Source organism: Sceloporus undulatus, chromosome 6 (genome assembly GCF_019175285.1).
Source record: "Sceloporus undulatus isolate JIND9_A2432 ecotype Alabama chromosome 6, SceUnd_v1.1, whole genome shotgun sequence".
Taxonomy (NCBI): Eukaryota; Metazoa; Chordata; class Lepidosauria; order Squamata; family Phrynosomatidae; genus Sceloporus; species Sceloporus undulatus.
In genome coordinates this window covers 117,512,832-117,535,451 of record NC_056527.1, presented here as the reverse complement: position 1 = coordinate 117,535,451, position 22,620 = coordinate 117,512,832, and the positions used below count along the sequence as shown (strand labels likewise).

General features: G+C 47.9%; 1 protein-coding gene across 1 annotated transcript; it reads right to left on the bottom strand.

The window, feature by feature from the left end:
• Positions 1 to 8: 8 nt before the first annotated feature.
• CTDNEP1 (CTD nuclear envelope phosphatase 1) lies at positions 9 to 21,885 on the bottom strand. The gene is made up of 8 exons (XM_042472435.1): positions 21,416 to 21,885; positions 9,554 to 9,620; positions 8,931 to 9,049; positions 7,802 to 7,873; positions 5,129 to 5,245; positions 3,684 to 3,795; positions 2,036 to 2,120; positions 9 to 651 (listed from the first exon to the last, which is right to left on the bottom strand). The coding sequence occupies exons 1-8, from the start codon at positions 21,515 to 21,517 to the stop codon at positions 591 to 593; spliced, it is 735 nt and encodes a 244-aa protein (XP_042328369.1). The 5' UTR covers positions 21,518 to 21,885; the 3' UTR covers positions 9 to 590.
• Between the last annotated feature and the right edge of the window lie 735 nt (positions 21,886 to 22,620).

The following is a 22,620-nucleotide window of genomic DNA, read 5'->3' as shown; positions in this document are numbered from 1 at the left end:
CCTACCAATCCTCTAAAAGGAACTTATTAGATGAAGGGACCTCTCCTCCTCGCTCTCCATCTTCCTCTAGAGTAAGAGGGGAACGGGGAGGAAATGACAACAGAAGAAGAAAAATAAAAGAGCAGTACAAGTGAGATCTTTGTACAGGGAGCGCGGTCTTTCCACTGAGAAATGCAGCCTCGTCTCACCACAAGTGTCCCTCACACTCCTGTGTGTGGCTGGCTTCTTTCACCCCCTTTCTTGTGCACCTGCTCCCCACCCACCCAAGCGACAGCTGGTGTGGCGCCAATGGCATGGGCCCACTCGCTTGCTTGCAGCCCCACTTAAGTCCCCACCAAGTCTCCATAGTGCTGGCTGGCACTCCAAGCTGACGTGGGGAGAGGCAAAGCCTGCCCATGGGCTCAGGCGTAAGGGAAGACCGGAGCACGTCCTCCTGGCTGGTCCCCCCTCCCGCAAAGTTGGCTGAGTCCAGACGCGTCCGCTAGAGTCTGAGCAGCAAGAACGGTGGGCTCAGTGGCTGGGCAGGGGTCCATGATGGCAGGATAAGGCAGAGGTTGTGGGCCACAGCCTGAAGAAAGGAGAAGCCGCCGTCACCAAAGGCGATGTTGGTGCAGGTTCCGGCTTAGTACCGACCGGACGTCTGCTGTGAACCTGGAAGGAGCAAGCAGCTAAGTCAGTATATAGGAGAACAAACCATATGCATCCTTCGCATTCCTCCACCTGACATCTCTCCCCATCTTTCTCCAATGCAGCCAGGTCTATCACTCCAATGATCAAACAGGACAATGAGGCTCATAGCCTATACATCACAGCAAGGGCAGGCAAACTGTGGTCCTCTATGGCTCCTTCTGTGGCCCTTGACCAGTTTAGATTCCCTGGACTGCCCCCTTCTCTGCCCTCCAAAAGGATGAACTGACTCTCCTTTTAGGAGTTCACCTTCTACATGGGCTGCAGCTCCTCCTTCATTAGCTGCTGTCACCCTCCAGAATTAATTCAGTTTGACACCATTTTAACAGCCATGGATCCATTCTATAGAATCCTGGGATTAGTAGTTTGTTGTAGCACCAGAGCTCTCTGACCAAAAGCTAAATATTTCACAAAACTACAAGTCCCGGAACTCCACAACATGGAGTCATGGAAGTTAAAGCAGAGTCAAACTGCATTAATTCTGCAGTGTTGATACAGCCACTGGTTTGTCATCACTAATAAAAATAACTACCATTGTTATTAGTTTTTATCCCACCTTTCTCCCAATAATGGGACTTGGGGCTCAAATTAAAACCAGTACAGAATATTTTAAATATATAAAAAAACAATTAAACAAACCATAGGTAAAACCATTCAAAACTCAAAGTCATTTTTGATTTATGGCAACCCTAGGCAAACATATCATGGGGTATCTTGGCAAGATTTATTCAGAGGGCTTTTGCCTTTGCCTTAGGCTGAGAGTGTGGCTTGCCCTAGGTCATTCAGTGGGTTTCCATGACTGAGCGAGGATTCAAATCCTTGTCTCCTGAGTCGTTGTCCATTCTCACACCACTAGGTTGTGCTGCTTCTACCTCTGTCTCAGGGCAGCTTACAATAAAATCAATATAACATGACAAATAGTAACAATAATTTAAAGGACTAAACTATATATTAAATAATTTATCAATTAAAACCAGAGAGTTTAAAATCAGTTAAAGCAATTTAAAACAATGCCAACCCATAGCTCATGTGCAAACTGGATAAAATCTATTATGCTCTAAAGGCACTAATAAGAAGCTAACTTTAGACTTGGTGTTAGAGTAACTTCAGCACTGGCACTCAATGAGCCTCCAAAATATACCCATTCTTCCCCATCAAAAATGGATTTGTTGCTCCTTCTGGTTTTATTTTACTTTTTGGCACTCTGTACAGCCCCCGGCTGATCTAAGAAGCAGAAAACTGGGCCCCAGACTTACCCATTCCCCTGTGCTGCACATACCCTTCTTGAACAACCCATGCCAAGCCAGACCCTTTCCTTTCAGCCAGCTATTCTTTCTGCTTTACTTACCTCAAGGCATCGAGCATAGGGAGCAGGTTGAGGAGCGCCGTGTCGCTTGGATCGCTGAACCACGACTTGATGGGTATCGCATTATCTGCCAAACAGAGACCCGCAGTCAACACATATAACCTAAAGAAGAAGGCCCTCCTTCCTTGCCAACTGTCATTTTCTGGCCTGGAGGGAGTGAAAGACAGGCCCAACGCCATCGGGCCCGGCCTTGTTTAAGAAGAAGAGCCCTCCCTCCAGTTGATCTGCCTTGGTTCAGAGGGAGAGAAGAACTGGTGGACCAGATCCCCTTCCCTACCACCATTCCCTTCTACTTTTGTGTCTAATTAAACCATCTAATTAAAATAATAATTGTAAGCTGCTCTGAGAGCCTTTAGGGCTGAAGGGAGGGGTACAAATACTGTAAATAAATAAATAAACACCCATTGGCATTGAGCATCATTGCAGTCCCAAATCACAAAACCTGGGGAATTCTCTCCAACTTGATCTGGGCACACTTTGTGCGCACAGTTGCAAGGTTTCATGTGGGGCAACGATTTTACTTATTATTTGAAGTAGTGACAGGAACAGGCCACCTATCTGAAGCTAGGGCCCTCACCTTATTCTGAAGAGAAAAATTGCCTTCAAACACCCCAGGATGTGGGGGCCAGGTCTGCCATGTTTTTGGCCCTCTCTGGGCACTTTTAAATCTAGCAGGGGCCCACACCCCACACACACACAAACTGGTCAGGAAATGTCCAGCTCACTCCCTGGGCCCAAAGTAATGCAGAGAAAGAAGGGACAAAATCTTTCCAAAATTGCCTCTCACACTCCTAGGCCCAACAGGCCACCTGAAGTCACTGAAGCCCTTTTTTGCAGATTCTTGCTAGTTTTCTAAAGCTCTCGTCCTCTTTGCATTTACAGTCGGTTTCTTCCAGGAAACCGTGCAGAAACCCACCCCTGAAAAGCATCCTGCCTTTTCCCCTACCTCCCAAACATGTCTGTTTTCATCAGAGCCTATCTCAAAATGGTGAGAGGAAGTGACCCAATGTCATTTCTAGTGATCATTTTGAGATGAACAAGGGAAGCAGAGGTATTTTCCGGTGCTAAGAGAATTTGTGGCCAAGGGAGGGGAGTCTGGGGGAAGAAATGGGCCCTGCCCCTATGCCCCTCATTATGTAAACAAGACAAATGTAATATAAAATAATGTACTGTACAATAAAATAAGAAAAGACTGTTGCAATCACTTTCCTCTGGGCAGGAAAGAGTTACGGGCTTCCTAGCCTGCAGGGGGCAGCAGTCCCCCTCTTCAGCCCCTGTTCTGGTCAAGTCAAGGCCTTCTCCTGACCCAACCTGCCTTGGGCAGGTGATTGCAAAGATAAAAAATGAGATACAGATTCCAAGCTGGTGTGTATGTGTGTGCTTTTTTGAACTACACTTTTCAGCGGCTGTATTGTCTTGGACAAGGTGTAGGGGGGATTCTGGGAATTGTAGTCCAAAATGTAACTTTCTCCCATGTTCCAGGTAACCCTATGCGACCACGTGCGCTCCACAGAGAATTTTCCCTAGGCTCAGGAACAGGCAGCAGATGGGGAGAAGGCACATCTGTGCCATTGAGCAAGTGAAACACACACCCCATTTCTGAAGTGGAGAGGGGCAGGGGATGCCCTACCTGGATGGCTCCTGTAAGCTCCTGGCGAGTTGTCCAGGATGACTATGCTAGACAAGTCGTTGTGTACAACCGAAAGGTCCTTGATATAACTGCCCAGCTCCAAAGTGCAATGCTGGAAAGAGATACAAAGAAAGGAAGTATATATGTGTAATACAAGAAAGGAAAATTCTCAATTCTTGCTTGACTTAGACTCTCCCTAGTGGGTACCATCCTCATTCCCTGGGGGAAATCTCTTCTGAGATGTCTTAACCTCTTTTGTGTCATGGATCCTTTTGATAATTTATGAAAGACTCCTCCCTGACAATACCTGGCCATATACACTAATATCCCATGCCACCTTACACTTATTGAGTGAAATAAATACCTTAATAAAATAATTTAATACAAACCATTTCCACCATTTAGACAATTTTCAAAGTAATAGAAAGGAAATCAAAGCCCCCCCCCCCCCCTTGCAATTCACAGACTTCCTGAAGCCCATCTGTGGGGACCCAGGAACCACAGTTTGAGAATCACTGCAGTACAGCAAAGAGGGAGAAGAGACTGGCATCATCGACCGAAAGAGCTGGTTTGGGCAGCAGATATTTCAGCGAAGACACCTGACTTAGGTATAGGCAGTATCAAGGGTGCAGGGGAATGTTGCCCTTTGTGAAATTTTCCTTCAGCTTCTAAATTTTTAGCATTGCAAAGAGTAAGACATTATTCCCTCCAAGTACTCCTCTATTAGCTGTATTCTTATTCCCTGGGTCACTTGGCCTGTCTGGTTTTTCTGGATGCCAAAACTCTATTTCTAAATTCAAGCTAAGTCTCCCTTATCCGGAACTGCAAAATCTGACTTATTCCAAAATCCAAAATTGTCCACATGGGTGGCTGAGCTGCTGACACCTTTGTTTTCTGATCATTCAGTGTACACTTGTCTCATGCATAAAGTTACCTTCAGGATATGTGATAAGGTAAATTATGAAAGATAATTTGATTTTGTGTCTAGAGATATCTCATTATGTATGCATGGGCAAATAAGGGCATTCCAAAATCCCCCCAAAATCAAAAACACCTCTGGTTCCAGGCTTTTCAAATAAGAGAGACTCAACCTGTACTCAAGTGAGGTTTTTCCTTGCAGTGCTAGAAATGTGGGGGTTAACAGAAAATTTCCCAGGGGACAGAATTCTTCTTTGGGATGGGCAGTGCCCTCCCTTTGTCTCCCTCTCCTACCTTTACAACATCCCCATGGCAGCTGGGGAGCTTTGCCAAAAGTCAAAGAACCACATTGCCTCCTCTTCTTCTGCAGCTGGTGATAAAGCCAAGAACAAAAGGAGGCTGGTCTTCCCACTCTCCACTCAGACCTGGCAACCACTGCTGTGGGGTTTGCCCCGTGAGGAGAGTCTCTTTTGCTTCCCTCTCTGTGCCAGCCATTCTGGAAATTGGCAGGGAGGGAAGGGTCTCACCTGTCTGTAGTATCGCCTCTTTAAAATGCTCCTGTTGTTGTCCAATTTGTCTGCCACAGCCGAACCATAGATTTCCATGCTGGCTGTGAAGACCACGAGCTCATACCACTGGCTCACCTGGTAGAAAGCAGGGATAGAGAAAAGGAAGGAGTAGTTAACCTGTCTGGGTGGTTTTGCTGTCATCCTCTGATATCCGCACGCCTTTCCCATAGACTTCCCAGTCAGCATGCCAACACTGGAATGTTGCCTTTTCTTTTCCCAAATTAAGACTTGCCTATAATCCTCCTTTGAATCCTAAGGAATACCATAACATCTGCAGACTTTTTCCTTCAGTCCCTGGCTTCCTTCTGGAGGGAGAGGGTTTAAATTCTTTTCCCCCATGCATACCCCCCTTCCAGCCCAGATAAACAGATTATGCCAAAGTACAGTACTACAAGGAGAAAACCTTCTTAAGTCTAGCAAACTCTTAGAAATAAACTGTTAAATTTTTCAGTTCCCACTTCCTCCTCTCCCCTTCCGCCACTATCCCCATAGCAAATCTGAAGAGTCTGACAGCACAGCCAAGTGTTATGACTACCAAGAGAGGGAGGCTTGGAACAAGAACGTTAAAAGATTATCTGCCAACCTCTAAGAGGGGGTTATTTCTCTGTCCAGAGCTCTAGCCTGCAGCCTGCCGTTAAAACTGTTCCTCCCTCCTTCACCCCCACCATCTGGTGCTCTAAAGCACTACAAATGGTTGCCTTTTTCCAAGGTAAGTCCAGATGTGTGAGTCTACAGCTTCCACCACCCTCAGCCAACCGTGGTTTGTATCAATTCCCCTCCTACCCCACAGAACTCTGAAAAGAGGGGAAACGTAGATTTTCTGGGAAGTGAAACTGGTAATGTGATCATAGGGTTGGAAGAGACCACAAGGGCAATGCAGTCCAACCCCTTGCCATGCAGGAACACAGAATCAAAGCACCCCTCAACAGCTTGTTTAAAAACCTCCAGAGGAGAACCCACCACATTGCGAGAGAGTGTCTTCCACTGTTGAACAGCAATTACTGTCAGGAAGTTCCTCCTAATGTTGAAATGGAATCTCTTTTCCTGTTGACACTTCTAGCCCTCTGCTGTAGGCACTGTTTTTGATTTGCTTGGATTTATATCCCACCTTTCTCCCCAAATGGAATTCAAACAGGTGTCCAAAATGGGTGGTATGCCCATCTGGCCTTAAGAAGAGATGGAGGCTTTCTTTCTCCAGGCTTAATGTAGAGGAGACAGAGCAGCTAGCAAGGAGCTGTCAAGGACAAGCAGACAAGCTGGCCTATCCGGTCAGGCTGGAGCTCAGCTCTGCCATTCACCCTCGAATGAGAAAAGGCAAGGGCAGAGCACAGGGTGGATCTGATTCACACCACTGATTTCCCTCCCAAGAGAGCCACTTCCTGGAAGACAGATCCCAGGGTGCTTGCATCACCAGGAAGATCACACAGACTCAGAATGGTGCTGTTGGGTCAGGCAGGTTCTGCCTATCTCATCCACCACCTCAGAGGGCAACACTTCAGTCCTCATTGTCCTGACCACACAACACACACCTTCCTCAATCCTCATCTCACCTTTTCTAACAGTCCTGGAAATCCAGAGGGATTTTCCCACCATCCCCTGGTATGGTTCTCCACGCAGTGTGACTCAAGGAAGGAAGGTGTGGAAGAACTTCCTGATAGTAAGGGCCATTCAACAGACCCCCTCAAACAGAACAGACCCCCTTGAAAGGTGATGGACTCTCCTCTCTTGGAGGTTTTTTAAACAGAACCTGGCTGGGATGCTTTAATTATGGATCCTTCAATGAGCAAAGGGTCAGCCTAGAGCCCTAGATCAAGGCTGGATAACTGTGAGGGCCTAGTAGGCCACATTAGCCCATCAAGGAATCTTGGAAGACTACACACCGTTGCCTGAAAAGAAAACCTGTCCCCAAATGCTCTCTAGGGTTGTGGGGATATTTTTGCCACATGTTCAGGCCTCTTTGTTTTAGGCCAAGAGGGGCTTTTTTACAACAGGAAGTGACAAATTTCTGGTTTGTAAAAAGTCTCTAAAATGGCATAGGGAGCAGAATACAGGGCATGTGGGAGTATTTTTTTTAAATCATCCTTGAGGGAGCATGGAGGTCCTATGAGCCCCACAGGCTACACTTTTGTCAACGCTATGATTCTAAGCAGATGTACCTAAGAAGCCCTCAGAATTTCCTCCAGGCTGTGAAGTCTGACAACCCTTGGATGTGGTTTTAAGTTGAAACTGGTTGCAATTTCCAGGCCTTGTCTGGGGCAGGAAAGGATATATCCCAGTCCAGGGAAGCCATTATCCATCATGAGGAGATCTAGAGCACTGAACCTTGGGTGGTTTGGACACTGTTGTTCAGGGGCCTGATTCTACCACTGACTACAAGGGGATGCTGGAACCCATCGGCTAAAGGACCATGAAACTTTCATCTGCTGGAGACTGCCTGCTGCATCCACTCACCATCCACAAAGCTTTGCTTATAGATGGGATGTAGATTTTGATACCAAATGAAGTCTTGGGGTGGCCCAGAATGGCAGCCAGTTCCAGCTCAGAACAGGTGACCCACTCCAGACCCTCAAATGGAAGAATCAGCACTCAAAGAGTCTCATCACAAATGGGGAGAAGGAGCCAACGCCTTACCACTTCTAGAAAAAAGTCCACGTGCGGCCTCTTATGTACAAAAAAGCGGACTGGGTGCTTGTCGATGACAACCTTGAAAAGAGATAGGAATCCTTTGATAAATATTTTAATGCTGATCATAAAAATAAAACCAAAAGAGCCCAAACTCTTTAAAATAAAACCTGGATGAAAAACCCAGTACTGCCTTCAACATCACTAGCCCTGTGCAACCAAGGTCTGCATCTGTCTTGCAGGCCAGCAGGTTTTGTTGGGACAGATAAAGAAGCCCAGGTGCTACATGGGGGATAGAAGGGCAGGGATGTGTCCTTATGTCTGGGGCAGGGGAGGGCAGGTTGGTGCCTTCTAGTGGCTTGCTGGCCCTTAACTCTCACCATGTCTGGTTACTATTCATGCTCCCTGGGGAATATGGGAGGTTTCCAAGATATAAGAAGGGAACCAGGTCAGAAAGGTAGTTTCTATAAAAAAGAAGAAGATGTGTCTGCCTACCTGAGGACTGGCATTAAAGGCCCTTCTTGCTTTGGTCTAGCCACCAAAGTTACTTCTGAGGAATGCAACTCCCATACATGTATCTCACGTAAGAATGTTGATCTTCAAAAACTATTATGTTCCATTCTACCTCTACCACAGAGATGCTCTAGAGAACACTCCTTTAGGCAAAGTGCAGCCTTGGGATACATGTGACCCACCAAAGCTGTTTTTGTGGCTCTCAGCCTCTTTCCCCTTTCCTTTTCCCCCCCCCCCCCAGTAGTTTTGGCATCCTGTGAAGCAGAAAACTGACATGCACACCCTGACCTGCCGCTGCTGCTCAACTGTGATCTACTCTTTTGGTCCTCATATCACTCCATGTGATTCACAGTTTCTACTGTAAAGAGCTTCTTTCCGATCCTGTGTGTTCAGCTTTGTACCTTGTACAAACACACACACATACACACACACAATCCCTCCTTTGCTGCTGAAACACAAACAAGTAGTCTGCAGAGCATCTACAACAAAGAACTGCAAAACCTCCTTGACCCCACCATTGCCATTCACATGGCAAAAAGGGACCCTCCCTCCAGCCCATGGACATCCTTGTCATCTCTTTCCCCCTCTTTTAACAAAATGGCTCCTTTGTCCTGAAGCATCTCACCTTGAGGATAAAGTCGGGGGGAGTGCCAGGCCTCACTGTGGGCCGTAGGACCCCGTCGTGGTGGGAGTGAATCAATGTCTCATCCAGATCGAGGACAAGGATCTTCCTCTTTACCTGATCTGCAGCAGTGTCAGGGGGACAGGTGTGAAGGAGGGGGAAAAGAAGGTCAGAGACAGCACAGAAATCTGACTGATTTCAGATCAGCAAGCCCTTCTAGTCAAAGATGGGGAAATTTACTTTTGGGGACTTCAGCTCCTTCAACCACTTCCTTTCCCAAATAACAACCAGTTTTCCTTGCTCAACATGTGACACTCTGGAATAACCCTATATAAAAAGGTTGTAAAAGGGTGGGGTGGGGGTGTTGGACTATAACTCCCAGAATCCTCAAACCACCATAGCCAGTGACTACGTGACTACACTGGCTAGAGAACTGCTGCGGAGAAGTAGTTGTCATTAAAAATACCCTTTTTCTTAGCTCTACTTTTATTGATTTGGAGCAACCATGGGAATAGAGTTTGGGGAAATTAGTTTTTGGGTGTGCAGTTCCCAAACCCTCCCATCAGAATGGTGGAAAAGGTGTTAGTACCCAGGATATATCTAAACGAAAGTGGGTCTATACTCACTGAGCCGCTCCCGTGAAACTTTGGAAAGGGGAAGAATGTCATAGCGCACTGTCTGATACTGGATCACCTGCCACAGAGACACAAGACAAAACACCATTTAATCATGTTTACCCAGGGAGATTCAATCTATTATCCCTGATCAGAGCCTGCAGCAATAACTTTGCACACTTATAGACAGGGGTCCATAACCTGAAAATGGAACTCTGGGTGTTCACCTGTGGAAAGAAAATCCCACCCATGGATCCGGGAAGACTAATACATTTATTGACACAGAAAGGTTTAATGATACAGAGCCTGCATACTACCAGATCTTTGGTGGTCTTTTTAATGTGGAGAAGCTAGCACTATAAAAGAAGAGCAATTTCCCTTCTCTTGGAAAAGTGGCACATCACAGCTTTGAAAACAAAACTCAGCAATATTCTGATAGAGCTAAAGTTGTGCTTCTCCCAAAGCACAGGAGGACAGGGGACAACCTCCTCCCAAAACACAGAAGGATAAGGGACAACAAAGCCCCAGATTTCAGAACCCTAAACCATGACCCTGTCTCAGATATAGGGTGCAGGAGATTGAGGATAGAAGATGCCACTAGGCCTAAATAATCTGACAGCACCTATGTGAACCACGTATTTTAAGCCCTATTGCAAGGACTGGTATCCAAAACTGGGTCCAAAATATCCCCAGAATCCTCTCTGATTGAGGTGTTCTACCTTTGCAAGCTGGTGTTTTGGACTGGGGTGGGCAGCTTAGGCAATTCCAGAGACCAACTGTCTGCCTTCTGAACCGTCAGCTCTCTGAAACCTCCGCAGAGTCTCATAGACTGTAAAAGCTCCAATAACAACAATAACAACCCAAACTTCAATCCTTGTTCTGAAAACCTTTTTTAAAAAATGCCAAACAGTGTGGGACATGTATAAAACATTTTAAAATATATGACCTTTGCTTCTGGACATTCCAAGAATGACAAATCACCTTGTTTTCTAAGAGAGAACAGAAGTCTGGGAGGGCTAGGGGCCACAAAATCATGACTCAGGGCCCAGACATGGCCCTGAGGCCAATCTTTGCCCCACTTTTTAAAGACTTAAAAAACCCTGAACTTTTTGGTTGCATTTACATATTTCAGTTCCGCACACACTCTCTTCCTAGGAAAGAGGAATTAACTTTGTCCTTGTTGAAGTTAACCACTTGCTCACTTCTGCTCAGTGTTTTCTTTTGTTTTGTTTTGCTTCTTCAACAGCGGGGAAAAGGCACCACTGGCACAGCTTGAAAAGATAAGGACAGACAGACAGATGCAGGGGAATGGCTTTCAAGCAAAACTCATTCATTCTTGTAGGCAAAGAAGTGCCTTAAATTCCCTCTCTGCTTTGGGTGGTGTGATTTTCACACAATGATGAAGCTCAGGGTAGGAACTTTACACACCATGGGGAGATTCTGACTTTGGGAACAAGCCCACATATCTGGCTCTTTGAAGCATCTTGAAACCTTTCTATTCCCTTGCACTCCTCCTGCCAAAAAGCCCTTCCACTTCTTGTATTTGCTGGTAGGTCAAACAAACCTATGGACCAAGCTGCCTTCTTGCAGACTCTTTTGTCCATAGAGAGGTCAGGACTGCTTGCTCTGACTGGCAGCAGCTCCTCTCAAAGGGTCTTGGCCAGAAAGAGAGGATCCTCTCCCATCCTCATGCTGGAGACTGATGGCGTCAGTGATTCACACCTGCCACCACTGTCCTTTCTTTATTAAATAAGCAGGAACAAGGGATCCTAACCCACAGCTTGGAAATATAACTTAGGGAGGACTAGAAAACCCATAGTCCCCACCAGATAGAGAACTGGGGGAACAGGAGTCTAAAAAAGAAACCTTCCTAGTCTCCGGCTCTAACCTTGAACCAGTGGCAACTGGTGGCTCCCAAGTCCAGCGGACAGTGAATCACTTCTCTTAGTTATTCTAAAAGAGCCAGTGTGGCATAGGGGGTTTGAGTGTTGGATTACGACTCTCTCAGCCTCAGGGGAAGGCAATGGCAAACCCCCTCTGAACAAAACTTGCCAAGAAAACCCCATGACAGGTTCATGTTAGGTTCACCCTAAGTCGGAAATGACTTGATGGCACACAACAATAACAGCAGCAACCTTTAGGAGAGCTTTCTAAAGAGCTGAATCCACCCCAACAGGCTTGGCACCTTGGATACCACCTGCAAAGTTTCAGCTTAAGCTCAGAGCAATTCACCACATCACTGACAAGGGAGTTACCTTCCGTAACCAAAGGGGCTGTGTCCCTGTCCCCTTTTCCTGAGCAAGTAAGGTGGGATGGAACAGGAACAGGACAGCATGGCTGAATTTCCACATGTGGTGCACAGCCAAAGTGCTTTCTACCCCAGGAAAGCATAGAGCTGCAGTGGGTAACTGCAAGGGGTCTTAGGTTCTGCTTCTTGCCTCTGGGACCTTCTGTGGGCTGCATGGACTGCTCCCAAAAAATTGGCAGTGGTCCCAGATCTACTTCTGCTTCTTCTTTTTTTAAAAGCTAAACAGTGCAGTCTTTGATTGCCAAACCTGGAAACTTCCAAGACAGACAATTCAGCCTCTTTTCTTCAGAAAAAGAACAGACAATGAGGCTGGTGGAGTCCAGCGTGAGACAAACAACCTTCCTGGGGCCCCACATAGCCCCAGAGCCACGCTTGCCTCACCCCTGACTATGCACTAATGGCTGCAGGTTCAAGTACTGGCAGTTGGAGTCCAAGTCCTCCAGTTGGGGCTGGGCAAAGCAATGCCAGCTCTGTTGAGTAGTTACAACTCCTTTCCACAAAAGGTAACTTTTCCAAGCTCTGCTTTGAAGGAACATGTCACCAGAGAAGGACTCCTGAAGATGCGAGGGGAGAAGAGAGGTGAGGGGAAATTATGAGTGGCAGGAGACATGCCAGGGCAGGCTCTTGAACATGCCCATAATTTGCCAGTTGCAGAGGGAGCATATGAAAGGGCAAATCAGCTGCCAGTCAGAGTAGGCTGGGCTGTGCAGGCCAATGGGAGGACTCAACCGGCAGCAGCTCCTTATCTCGCCCTCCTCTGCATCTATTTTTGCCTCCCACCTGCTCTGCTCCCTCCTGAGCAAGGGCATCCAGATGGGCACAGACCCAATCACCCTGTCTCCGTCTCTCTCACACTCGCATGGACAGATACGACAGCTGCCCCTCCAGTGCCTCTCGACAGGCATCCATAGGTCCCTATAGCTGATACCTTCCCCACCCTCCCAATTCACGAGGCCTTCTTCTAAAATTAGCCAAACCGGCCTCTTGAGATTGATTGGGAAGCCGGCCAGAGGCCTCAGGCCAAGCACATGGTGAAGATGCTCAAGCTGGTTACTGGAAGATGAAGAGGGGGGCAGGTGAGATTAGAGAGGCCCAGGAAAGAGACACGACAGCCTGGAGGAGGGAAGGCGAGAGGGATTTAGCCGCATCCCAAGACGAAAAATGCCGCTCACATGAGGCAAGGGGCAGACCTGTCCCTGTCTCACCCCCTGCAAAAGTACAGAGAGGGCATCTTGGGTGATAAAAGCCAATGGCGGAGTAGAACAAGGGAATGCAGGGTAGAGCACCAAGACCACGGGGGAGATCACATAATTTCTTTCCTCTATCCTGGCAACTATGTGTTGTGTGCCTTCAAGTCATTTCTGATTTATGGCTACTCAAAGGCAAACCTATCATAGGTTCTTCTTGGCAAGATATGTTCAGAGGAGGTTTGCCATTGTTTTCCCAAGGCTGAGATGTGTGCCTTGCTCAAGGTTACCCAGTGGGTTTTAATGGATGAGCTGGGATTCAAACTCAGGTCCCCAGAGTCATAGTCAAACGCTCCAACCACTACATCACGCTCTCTGAATTTAGGTATAATCTTCACAATATTTGGCACAGTACAGACCGCCCGAAAACAGCAGTCTGCAGGCACCCATTTTAACTCTGGAGGGACACTGCAGCCGCCAAACAGTGCAAGGTCCCTCCAGAGTAAAAGAAACCCAGTACTGTACTTCCAGGGTTCTGTCACAAGTGCACCACTGGAGCACTTGTGACGTAATGGACATGCAGTGATGTGTGGACTCTGTGTGTTCCTTACGTAAAGATGGCAGTGCCCATGTGGACGAGACACCGCAATCAGGCCGGCGCCCACACGTAGTAGGGCTCAGGACTGTGCGGTTAGTGCGCAGTCCCAAGCCCTACTATTGCCACCAGGACACCGCTTCCTGACGGTGTACTGGGCCTGTGTTAGATGGTGCATTTGCCCCAGCAACAATAGCATTGTTGGGAACTCTTTCTGTCACAGTGCAAAATATTTGGGAATGACCTGTTCTGGAATGATCAATTAGCATTACAAAACACCCAGGAGAAAGAAACTGCTAAGACTGCTTTTATTGACACGGACAAACAAAGCTGCCTCATGTTGTTGTTCTTGGGAATGGCTATGGGAACTGCTGAAGTGTATGTTCTTGAGAAGGTCACCTAAGAGGGAGGTACACCACGCCCAGCCTCTGCAACAGCAGAAAACAATCTTGCTCTAATTCCCTTCAGATATTTAAATATGACCAGATCACTTCTCCATCTTCTCTTCTCCAGATTGAACAGACCCAGCTCCCTAAGCCATCCCTCCCAGAGCTTGATAGTTCCCACAGCTATTACCACCTTGGTCACCCTCCTCTGGACACTTTCCAGTTTCTCAATATGCTTCTTGGAGTGGAAACAGTATTCCAGGTGAGGTCCAACCAAACTGTAACATACAACGTGTGTAAAAGTCTATGTGAACTGAAGTACATGAGACCCTTCTGGACTAACCCAGCCTCTTTCTGTTCCAAAGGTTCATAACACTGGACTACAACTCCCAGAATCACCCTGCTTTTAGAAGGGTACTCTCAGTGGCCTCCAGGCTACTTAGCTCTCAGCCCCTTAACAATTGTTATCTTCACTGACCCATCCATCGCAACTCAACCTGAACTTCTAGAACTTATTTTTAGGGACCAGTAGAGCCAGTGTGGTGCAATGGTTTGAGCACTGGACTATGAGATCAGGGTTTGATGCAAGCATAAAAACCCATTGGTTGACCCTGGGCAAGTCACACGCTCTCAGCCTCAGAGGATGGCAATAGCAAGCCCCCTCTGAAAAAACTCGCCAAGAAAACCCTATGATGTTTGCCTTAGGGTCGTCATTAGTCAAAAATGACTTAGAAGCACACAACAATAGCAACAACAATTCCTAGCACCTTCCAGTGGTCATGCTAGTAGGGGAGAGTCCTGAAGTTTTAGTCCAGAAGAGTAATTTTTCCAAGCATTGGCCTCAACCTGTTCACACACACATCTCCTGCAATATGGAGAGGAAGGAACCTACTCCAGCCCACAGCTGGCAAAACCCCAGGGGCCTAGAAACTCAGTACTAGAGCTTAGAAGAGAGATTACCATTTGCTTCAGGAACACAATGACAGCATTCAGTTGATGGCTGAAGTTTCTTGTGGAAAGGGTAGAGCTACAGACAGTGAGGCTGTCTCCTCCGTATCTTCAAATATTTTCCTTGCCATGATTTCCCATTGGTACTATATATGTTGGGGAACCTCCAGTACCCTCTTACTCAGTTCCCTAGAGGAGGCAGCAGGCTGCTATTTACAAGGAGAAGCTTATGCTCCTGGCCATTGCTGGACTTACTGGTCACAGTTGGACACCCTCCAGTAAGACCATCAGGGCCTTTTCACACTACAGACTTGCAGGGCCGTGATTCCACTTTATCTCACATGGCAACCTTATCTGCAATGCTGTGATTTGCACTTTAAGGGAGGTATGTTTAGAATTCTCAGCCAGAACGCCCGAATGCCTTACCAGACTACAAACCTAGGGTTCCATAAAAAGTTGCCATGGCAGTTTAAGTTGTATCATAGTGCTATAACTGTGTAGTATAAAAAGGAACCTAGTCTTACTGAGATCACTGTTTAGAGAAGGAAGCCACTGCCTGCAGGGGAGGACCCTTCCAGATCAGGTGCAGTCTTTCTCTCCTTTTCAGAAGGAGAATGGAGCAGCTAATCCATGTCCCACCTGGGCAGTGCTGAGCAGAGGGAAACCAATTCCACCATCCTCATGTGAAGGGGTTGCGGAATCAGCCTTCAAAACAACCTTCAGCTCTCGAGATCTCAGAACCCTTCTAATCAAAATAAGAAATGGGAATTACTTTTTCCTGGATACCTGCCATCAAAATACCCAACAGCTATAGCATCAAGGGTGAAGACACTGCAGCCTGATCTTACTCCTCACAGGCAAAAAGACATCTCTCCCCCGCACATATATACGTAAATAGCATCTCATGTCCTTATTACCACACATCAGGTGGCCAAGAGGATTCAGTGAGATGGCAACAGGATGGGGAAGGCTGCTTGAAGATAATTTGCACCACAAACCTGAAACTAATACCCACAAAATCAGCCCTGGGGCAGGCAATGACAAACTATGCTACTTAGTGAAAGCTCTGTCACATGTTAGCCATCTGTTTAGAGGAAGAATGGGGAACCTATGGCCCTCCAGGTTCTGATGAACTACCATTCCCATCATGCCTCACCAACAGTCAAGCTTAAGAAAGTTTTAGCCAGGCTCATGAGGGCTTCATTGTAGCTCCTCCCCCTATGGTGATGGGAATTGTAGTAAATCAGAATCTGGAGGGCCATAGGATCCCCATCCAATTTACAGCAAGGGTGGGACTCCTATGGCTGACTGGGTACCAATGGCCTGCAGCTCCCAGCAGCATTACCAAGGGCAAGGAATGCTGGTAGTTGCAGTTCCAATAACATCTGAAGGGCTATATGATTCTCACCCAGGTTGCAGGGCATGCAAAGAGGCATAGGCACACATGCAGATACAGTAGTCCCCCTTGACCTGTGGTTTTGCCTTCCATACTTTCAATTACCCATGATCAATTTCAATCTCAAATATTACAGATATAGGGCGAAGCACTATGGGTGTTTGCAGGCATGCACTGGGGGTCTTAGAACATGTCACTCACGGACAAGGAGTACTGTATGTGCAAGCATACATTTCCAACACATTTTAGGTCTGAATGCGTCATAAACAGAGAGCAGTAGTAGAAAAGCTTTGTGGTGGTGGTGGTAACTGCCATGTGCCTTCAGGTTGGTGCTGACCTATGGTGACCTTATTCTAAGGTTGTCTAGGCAAGAATTGCCTTCCTCAGTCGCTGGGAGACCATGACGAAGTAAGGATTCAACCCCTGTTCTCCTGGAGTCCTAGTCGAACACTCAAACCATTACCCCATGCTGGCCCATAAGATTGCTTTAGAGGGGAGCTTTCTACCTTTGTGGTCTCTCCTAACTCAATGATTCTATGATCTACTTAGCAAGAACCCTCACCAACAGCAAAACAAAAAATTGGTCCATTCTTCCATCTGGCTCAGGCTTAGAAATACCAATCAACTGGGAATCTGATAAAAGCCCTCTCCCAAAATCTCCCCAAAGGGGCAAAAATGACCCCAACTAGCACCCAGAGCCAACAGCCAAGACCCTCATCAGCACTCCATCGTTATCGAGGAGTGATATATGCAAAAGCCACAGAGAACGTCCTCACCACGGTGGGCATTAAAAGACATAAAGGAATCCAGCAACACTTTTGAGACTAACCAGGAAGAAGGCATTTATAGTACTGTACAAGCTTTCATGGACACAGTGTACTACTCCATTAGAGGCAAGGATGAAACTTCTTATTCCCAATTAGGTTCAGAAGCATGAATGGGTTCCTTTACATCTTTTTATGCTAAAACAGGTTGGTGTGGCTATCTCTTCAAATACTACAACTCTCTACATGGTAGAAATTGGCACTGCACTGAGACTAAAATGTCAAAATCCAGCCAAATATTTGAATTGCACCGGCGGTCCTCATTTAGATAGGAAAAGGAGGAAGAAAGCGGACATAGGCCTACTTTTACTGAATCTAATAAAAAGGGGCATCTCATGCATGATCTTTAAATTACGAACGGTTGTTCATTTGTCACTTGCACACGTACTTCCATTAAACTCTACAGGAGGAAGAACAAGCAAGCATCAAACCCCAGCATCTTCAGCATTTCAGCCTAACCCATCACCCACAGTTTCCACTTGCAGGACTTAATGTTCTGGCTTCTCCATTCAAAATCCCTAGAAAGAAGAAATGGGCCTGGCTCATGTCCTGCCCATCTCCACTGCCACCATCTAAGAAAAGCACAAAAACACAAGGACTTTCTTTTTTTAAAAAGAGCAGCCTGTTTGTTCAGCCAAGCTTCAGGGAGCTGCTGGCAGCTTAAAATCACACTTGACTGAACGATCTGAACCTACTCCAGTTACATGTGACACCTCAGGCTGACTTTATTTAAAAAGGTTGCTTTGTTGGAGAGGCTCACCTGATTCTGTCTCGCTTTTCCCCCACTCTAGGTCTCATTTCCTATGTAAGAGGAAGGTGGAAAAATACCAACCTGAACTGGGTGTAAAGTAACATTTCAAAGGATGTGGGGGCGAAAAATAAGCAGCACTTCTTGCAGATTGGTGGTTAGGATAAGTTGAGAAGAGTAGCTGATGTCTGATAAACTGAAGGAGGGAGAAACCTCACAGAATCACTCAGGATTGGAAATGCATTAAGAGCCCAAAGGAGTATTGTATATAATTTGAAAAGGAGCACCAAGCTCAACTGGCAAGCTTCATCCTTTTGTTTAAGGCAGCTCCATCAGAGTAACACTTACACCTGCTTCCTTCTCTCCAGATCAGCTGGGCTTAGGAGCAGAGGAAGAAGAGCTGATGGTCCTCAACGTTTCCCTGAATTGCATAAAACATACTGGAAAGTCTTTCTACTTTGTGGGGTCACTGTCTCCAACGCTTTTTAATCTGTTTCTTCCACTCCATTGGCTTTCAATCCAGCACCACATAGCCTTCAATGTGCTTGCATGCTATAGACATGGAGTTCCAGCACCCAATCCACCATATACCCCCGACTGCCTTTCCCTTCAGGTACCTGTGGGTCCTTATCACTATCGCCTCTGCCTCCAGGTTCATGCATTTCTTCTTCCTATATTTTTAGAACTGAATCTGTTCAGCCACATCAGTTCATGTTAACTCATTACATACAACAACACAGTGTCTTGTGGCACCATAAAGACTAACCAGTTTGCTTTGTCACGTGTTTTGTGGACTCCATAAGGTCCCTGGAGAGAAAGTCTATACATGGATCATGCCAAACCATTGAAATGAGGTGCTGGAGGTGAGTTCAGCAGTTACTATGGACCACCAAAAAGACAAACAAATATGTCACAAAGCAAATCAATCCTGACCTCTCCCTAGGAGCCAAATGATTAAACAGATGACATATGAGATGATGTGACTTACTGGGATAGAGCTTAATGCTTGGCCAAGTGGAAGGCATTGGGAAAAGAGGAGTACAGGTGGATTGGGTCAGTCAAGGAAACCACAGCTGCCCTAAATTTACAAGCCCTGAATGAGGCTGCTAACAATAGCTATGGCTCCATTACTGCTGTTATGTGTCTTCAACTCCAGCACTATCCTTCACAATTCCCAAGAATGTGCAAGGAAAAAGAAAGCTCCATTTTGGAGCTTCTTTTTTGTTCCGCGCGGGAGTCGGGCCGTGTGAAGGCTCCGGCTTCCCTGCGGACCTACTGGCGGCGGTGGCGGCAGACCGCCGCAAAGCGGCGGTCTATACCCCGCCAATGTGAACAAGGAAGGGTCTCCTAAGCACAAGGGAGCCCTGAGGGTGGACCAGACTGAAGGCCCATCTAGTCCAGCACTCCATGCACAGAGCAGGCAACCAGCTCCTCCTGGGAAACCAGACAACAGGACAGGAGGGTTCCTCAACAACCGATACACAGAGGCACACTGTCGCTGATGAGTCCTGGCAACCAGCCTCGGATGGCACTAAACTTTCATAAATTAACATCAGCTCCTTTTTAAAATGGCTCTGAGCAGCTGCATCCCATGGCAAGGAGTCCCACTACATGCAGGAATAGGAGGAGGAAGACGAAGTGCTTTCATCTCACCTAACTCAAACACCCCCCAAGAGCGCAGGGATCTTGTAGCACCCTTGAGACTAAGTGTGCAAAAGAAGCTGTTGTAGCATAGGCTTTCGTAGGCCTGGGTCTACTTCCAAAGATGCATGGAGTAAACTAGGCATAAGCTTTCATTGACTTCATGCTCTATAGAAGCAAAATGATGATCGCTTTCCTCAGGAACAAGGAAAGAGAATGAAACTCACTCTGCATGTCCTCAGAGGCACCCTGCCCTTAGGTACAGAGTGAAGCAATGCCAGCTGAGGAGAGCTGGTTTCCTTCACACACCTTGTCCCTTCCCATCTTCCTCACTGGCCACCCGTTTGCCTTCAGGTGGTACTTACTTACCCTTATGCCCAGTTCGCTCCATGCATCTGGGGAAGTAGACCAGGCCTACGAAAGCTTATCCTCCAGCTTCTTTCATCCTTTGAAGACATGCAGAGTGAGTTTCCTTCTCTTTCCCTGTTCCTGAGGAAAGCGGTGATCATTTTGCTTCCATAGAGCATGAAGTCTACGAAAGCTTATGCCTAGTCCACTCAGTCTCAAAGGTGCTACAAAATCCCTTTGCATGCTAGTATTTCAACACTCACACAGCTATGAATTCTCAACCTCAGGTTAGTAAACATAAAAAGCTTTCTCCTGGCTACGCTGGACTATCCTTGCACCTTCGTGCTCTATGCTGGAAAGGCTACGGCTGCTTCCCTCAGAATCATAGAATCGTACAGTTGGAGGAGACTACAAGGGCCATCCAGTCCAACCCCCTGCCAGGCAGGAGAAACCAGGGAAGAAGAGGAAAAGTCGCTCTGCACGTCCTCAGAAGCACTCTGCCCTCTCCGTCTTCCTCACTGGCCATCTCTTCCCCTTCATGTGCCACTTACTTGGTTTATGCCCGGTTCACTCTATGTCTCTGAGGAAGGGGACCTAAGTTTGCAAAAGCTTCTGCTACAACTCCTTCTGTATAGTTAGTTTCAAAGGGGCGACAAGGTCCCCTTGCGCGCTGGTATGAATCTCCTCCCTCAACACCATAAGCATAAAAGGTTTCCCCCCAGCTACACTGGACTTGCCTGTCCTCCTGAGAAGCTGGGGAAAAGGACTCACTCTGTATGTCCTCAGAGGTACTCTGCCCTTGGAGTGCAGGTAAGTGAAGATACACCAGCTGAGGATAGCTGGTTTCTTTCATACAGGCCAAATTCCATCCTCACCATCTTTCGCACCAGCCACCCTTTCCCTTCAGAGGATACTGACTTAGTTTATGCCCAGCTTGCTCTTTGTGTGAAGGCTACCTAAAGGCCCTTCCTGGGCTTCAGTACATTCCCTGCCTTTGAAGAAGCAGGCCTAAGTCTACAGAAGCGTATGCCCCGTTTGCTCCATGCATCTGAGGAAGTAGACCGAAGTCTAGGGTTGTTTCTTCCAAAGCTTCTTTCGCTCAGTTGGTCTCAAAAGCGCTACAAGAGCCCTTTGCATGCTGGTATCTTCCACACTCACCTGGCTATGAATCCTCTCCCTCAAGACAGTAAACGCTGTTATGGCATTCTGGGAGTTGGAGTACGTTGTGGGATCCAGAGCGGAGCCTGGCTCAAGGCTATGGCATTCTGGGAGTTGGAGTATGTTGTGGGGTCCAGAGCGGCTCTGGGGCCCACAACAAACTCCAACTCCCAGAATTCCATAGCCTTGAGCCAGAAAAGAGTTACAGCGGTGCCAAACCGGGTTATGTCTCCAGTGTGGATGCAGCCAGAGTCTGCTGGGGTAAAGCGACGACCCTCCTCCCTCAGAAGCCGCACTCTGCACGCCCTCAGAGGCACCCTGCCCTCGGTACTTACGGTGCGCGCCTGCCGCCGGAGGAGATAGAGGAGGAACCCCCAGAGCTTGGCGGCGAAGGCGAGGAAGGCCCGGAGGCCCAGCAGGCACTGCGAGCGCATCATCCTCCCGCCTCCGCCGGGGCCCCCAGCCACCGCCGCCGCGCCCCCGGCCCGCCCCAGCTCCGCCAGCTTCCAGCGGGGGACGGCGGGCGAGGAGGGCAGCGTCGGGCGGCCGCCCTCCTCCGGCTCAGCCGGGCCCCGCCGCCAGCGCCGCCGCCGCCGCCATCTTAGCTCCCCGCTGCCGGCTTTCGGGGGGGAACCCCAGCGCTCCCCCCTCTCGCCTCCTCTGCTTCGGTCCACTTCCGGGGCAACCGACGGAGCGCACGGAACTACTTCCGGAGCAGGGAAGCGCGGCGCCCAATCACAAGCAGCACAGCGAAGGAGGAAAAAGAAGAGCAGGGACGCCGCGCATGCGCCTCGCGAATCCTCGGCTCCGGCAAGCTGTGGCCGGGATTCGAGGTGCGCGTGCGCAAACGGAGCCGAGGCAGGAAGAGGCTAGGTAGGGTGAACGGGAGGGGATACTGCGCATGCGTCGGCCCCGCGGCGCTTGAAATGAAAGGAGAGGGGAGAGCATGCGCAGGAGAAAAGAACGAAATTTCCCTCCGCTGTGAGGAAAAAGAGCGGGCAGCAGCCGCCAAGGAGAGCGCATGCGCCAACGCGGCACGTGGCCTGTCTCCCAGAGCTATGAAGAAGAGAATGACAAGCGGCTAAGGGCTTGAAACTAAGGAGTGCGCATGCGCCAAGGCGACACGTAGTCAGTATCCCAGAACTATAATCTATAGACTGACACAAGCAGTTAGCTCACGGGCTCCAAGCTGCTCTTTTTTTTCTCAGAGCAGGAAGGAAAACAGAGAAGTTCAACAGCACTGTACAAAGTTACACTGAGGGCACAGCTTGGAAAAGTTACTTTTTTAAGGCTTAGAGCTTTCAGGCTCAGGCTCTTTATGTTGGTTTCATGCTGACTGGGCTACTTGTGGCCCCCAAACGTATGAGGCAGTGTGGTGTAGTGGTTTGAGCGTTGGTTGGAATAGGTAGGCTGCATCCACACTGGAGAAATAACACGATTTGGCACCGCTTTAACTCTTTTCTGGCTCAAGGCTATGGAATTCTGGGAGTTGGAGTTTGTTGTGGGCCCAGAGCGGAGCAGAGCTCCGCTCTGGACCCCA

Coding starts and splice junctions, on each gene's coding strand:
- CTDNEP1 (XM_042472435.1), bottom strand. CDS start 21,517: ATGATGCGCTCGCAGTGCCTGCTGGGCCTCCGGGCCTTCCTCGCCTTC. Junction 7,874..8,930: donor CCCCCGACTTTATCCTCAAG/GTGAGATGCTTC, acceptor TCTCTTTTCAAG/GTTGTCATCGACAAGCACCC. Junction 5,246..7,801: donor TGGACTTTTTTCTAGAAGTG/GTAAGGCGTTGG, acceptor GCTTTCTACCAG/GTGAGCCAGTGGTATGAGCT.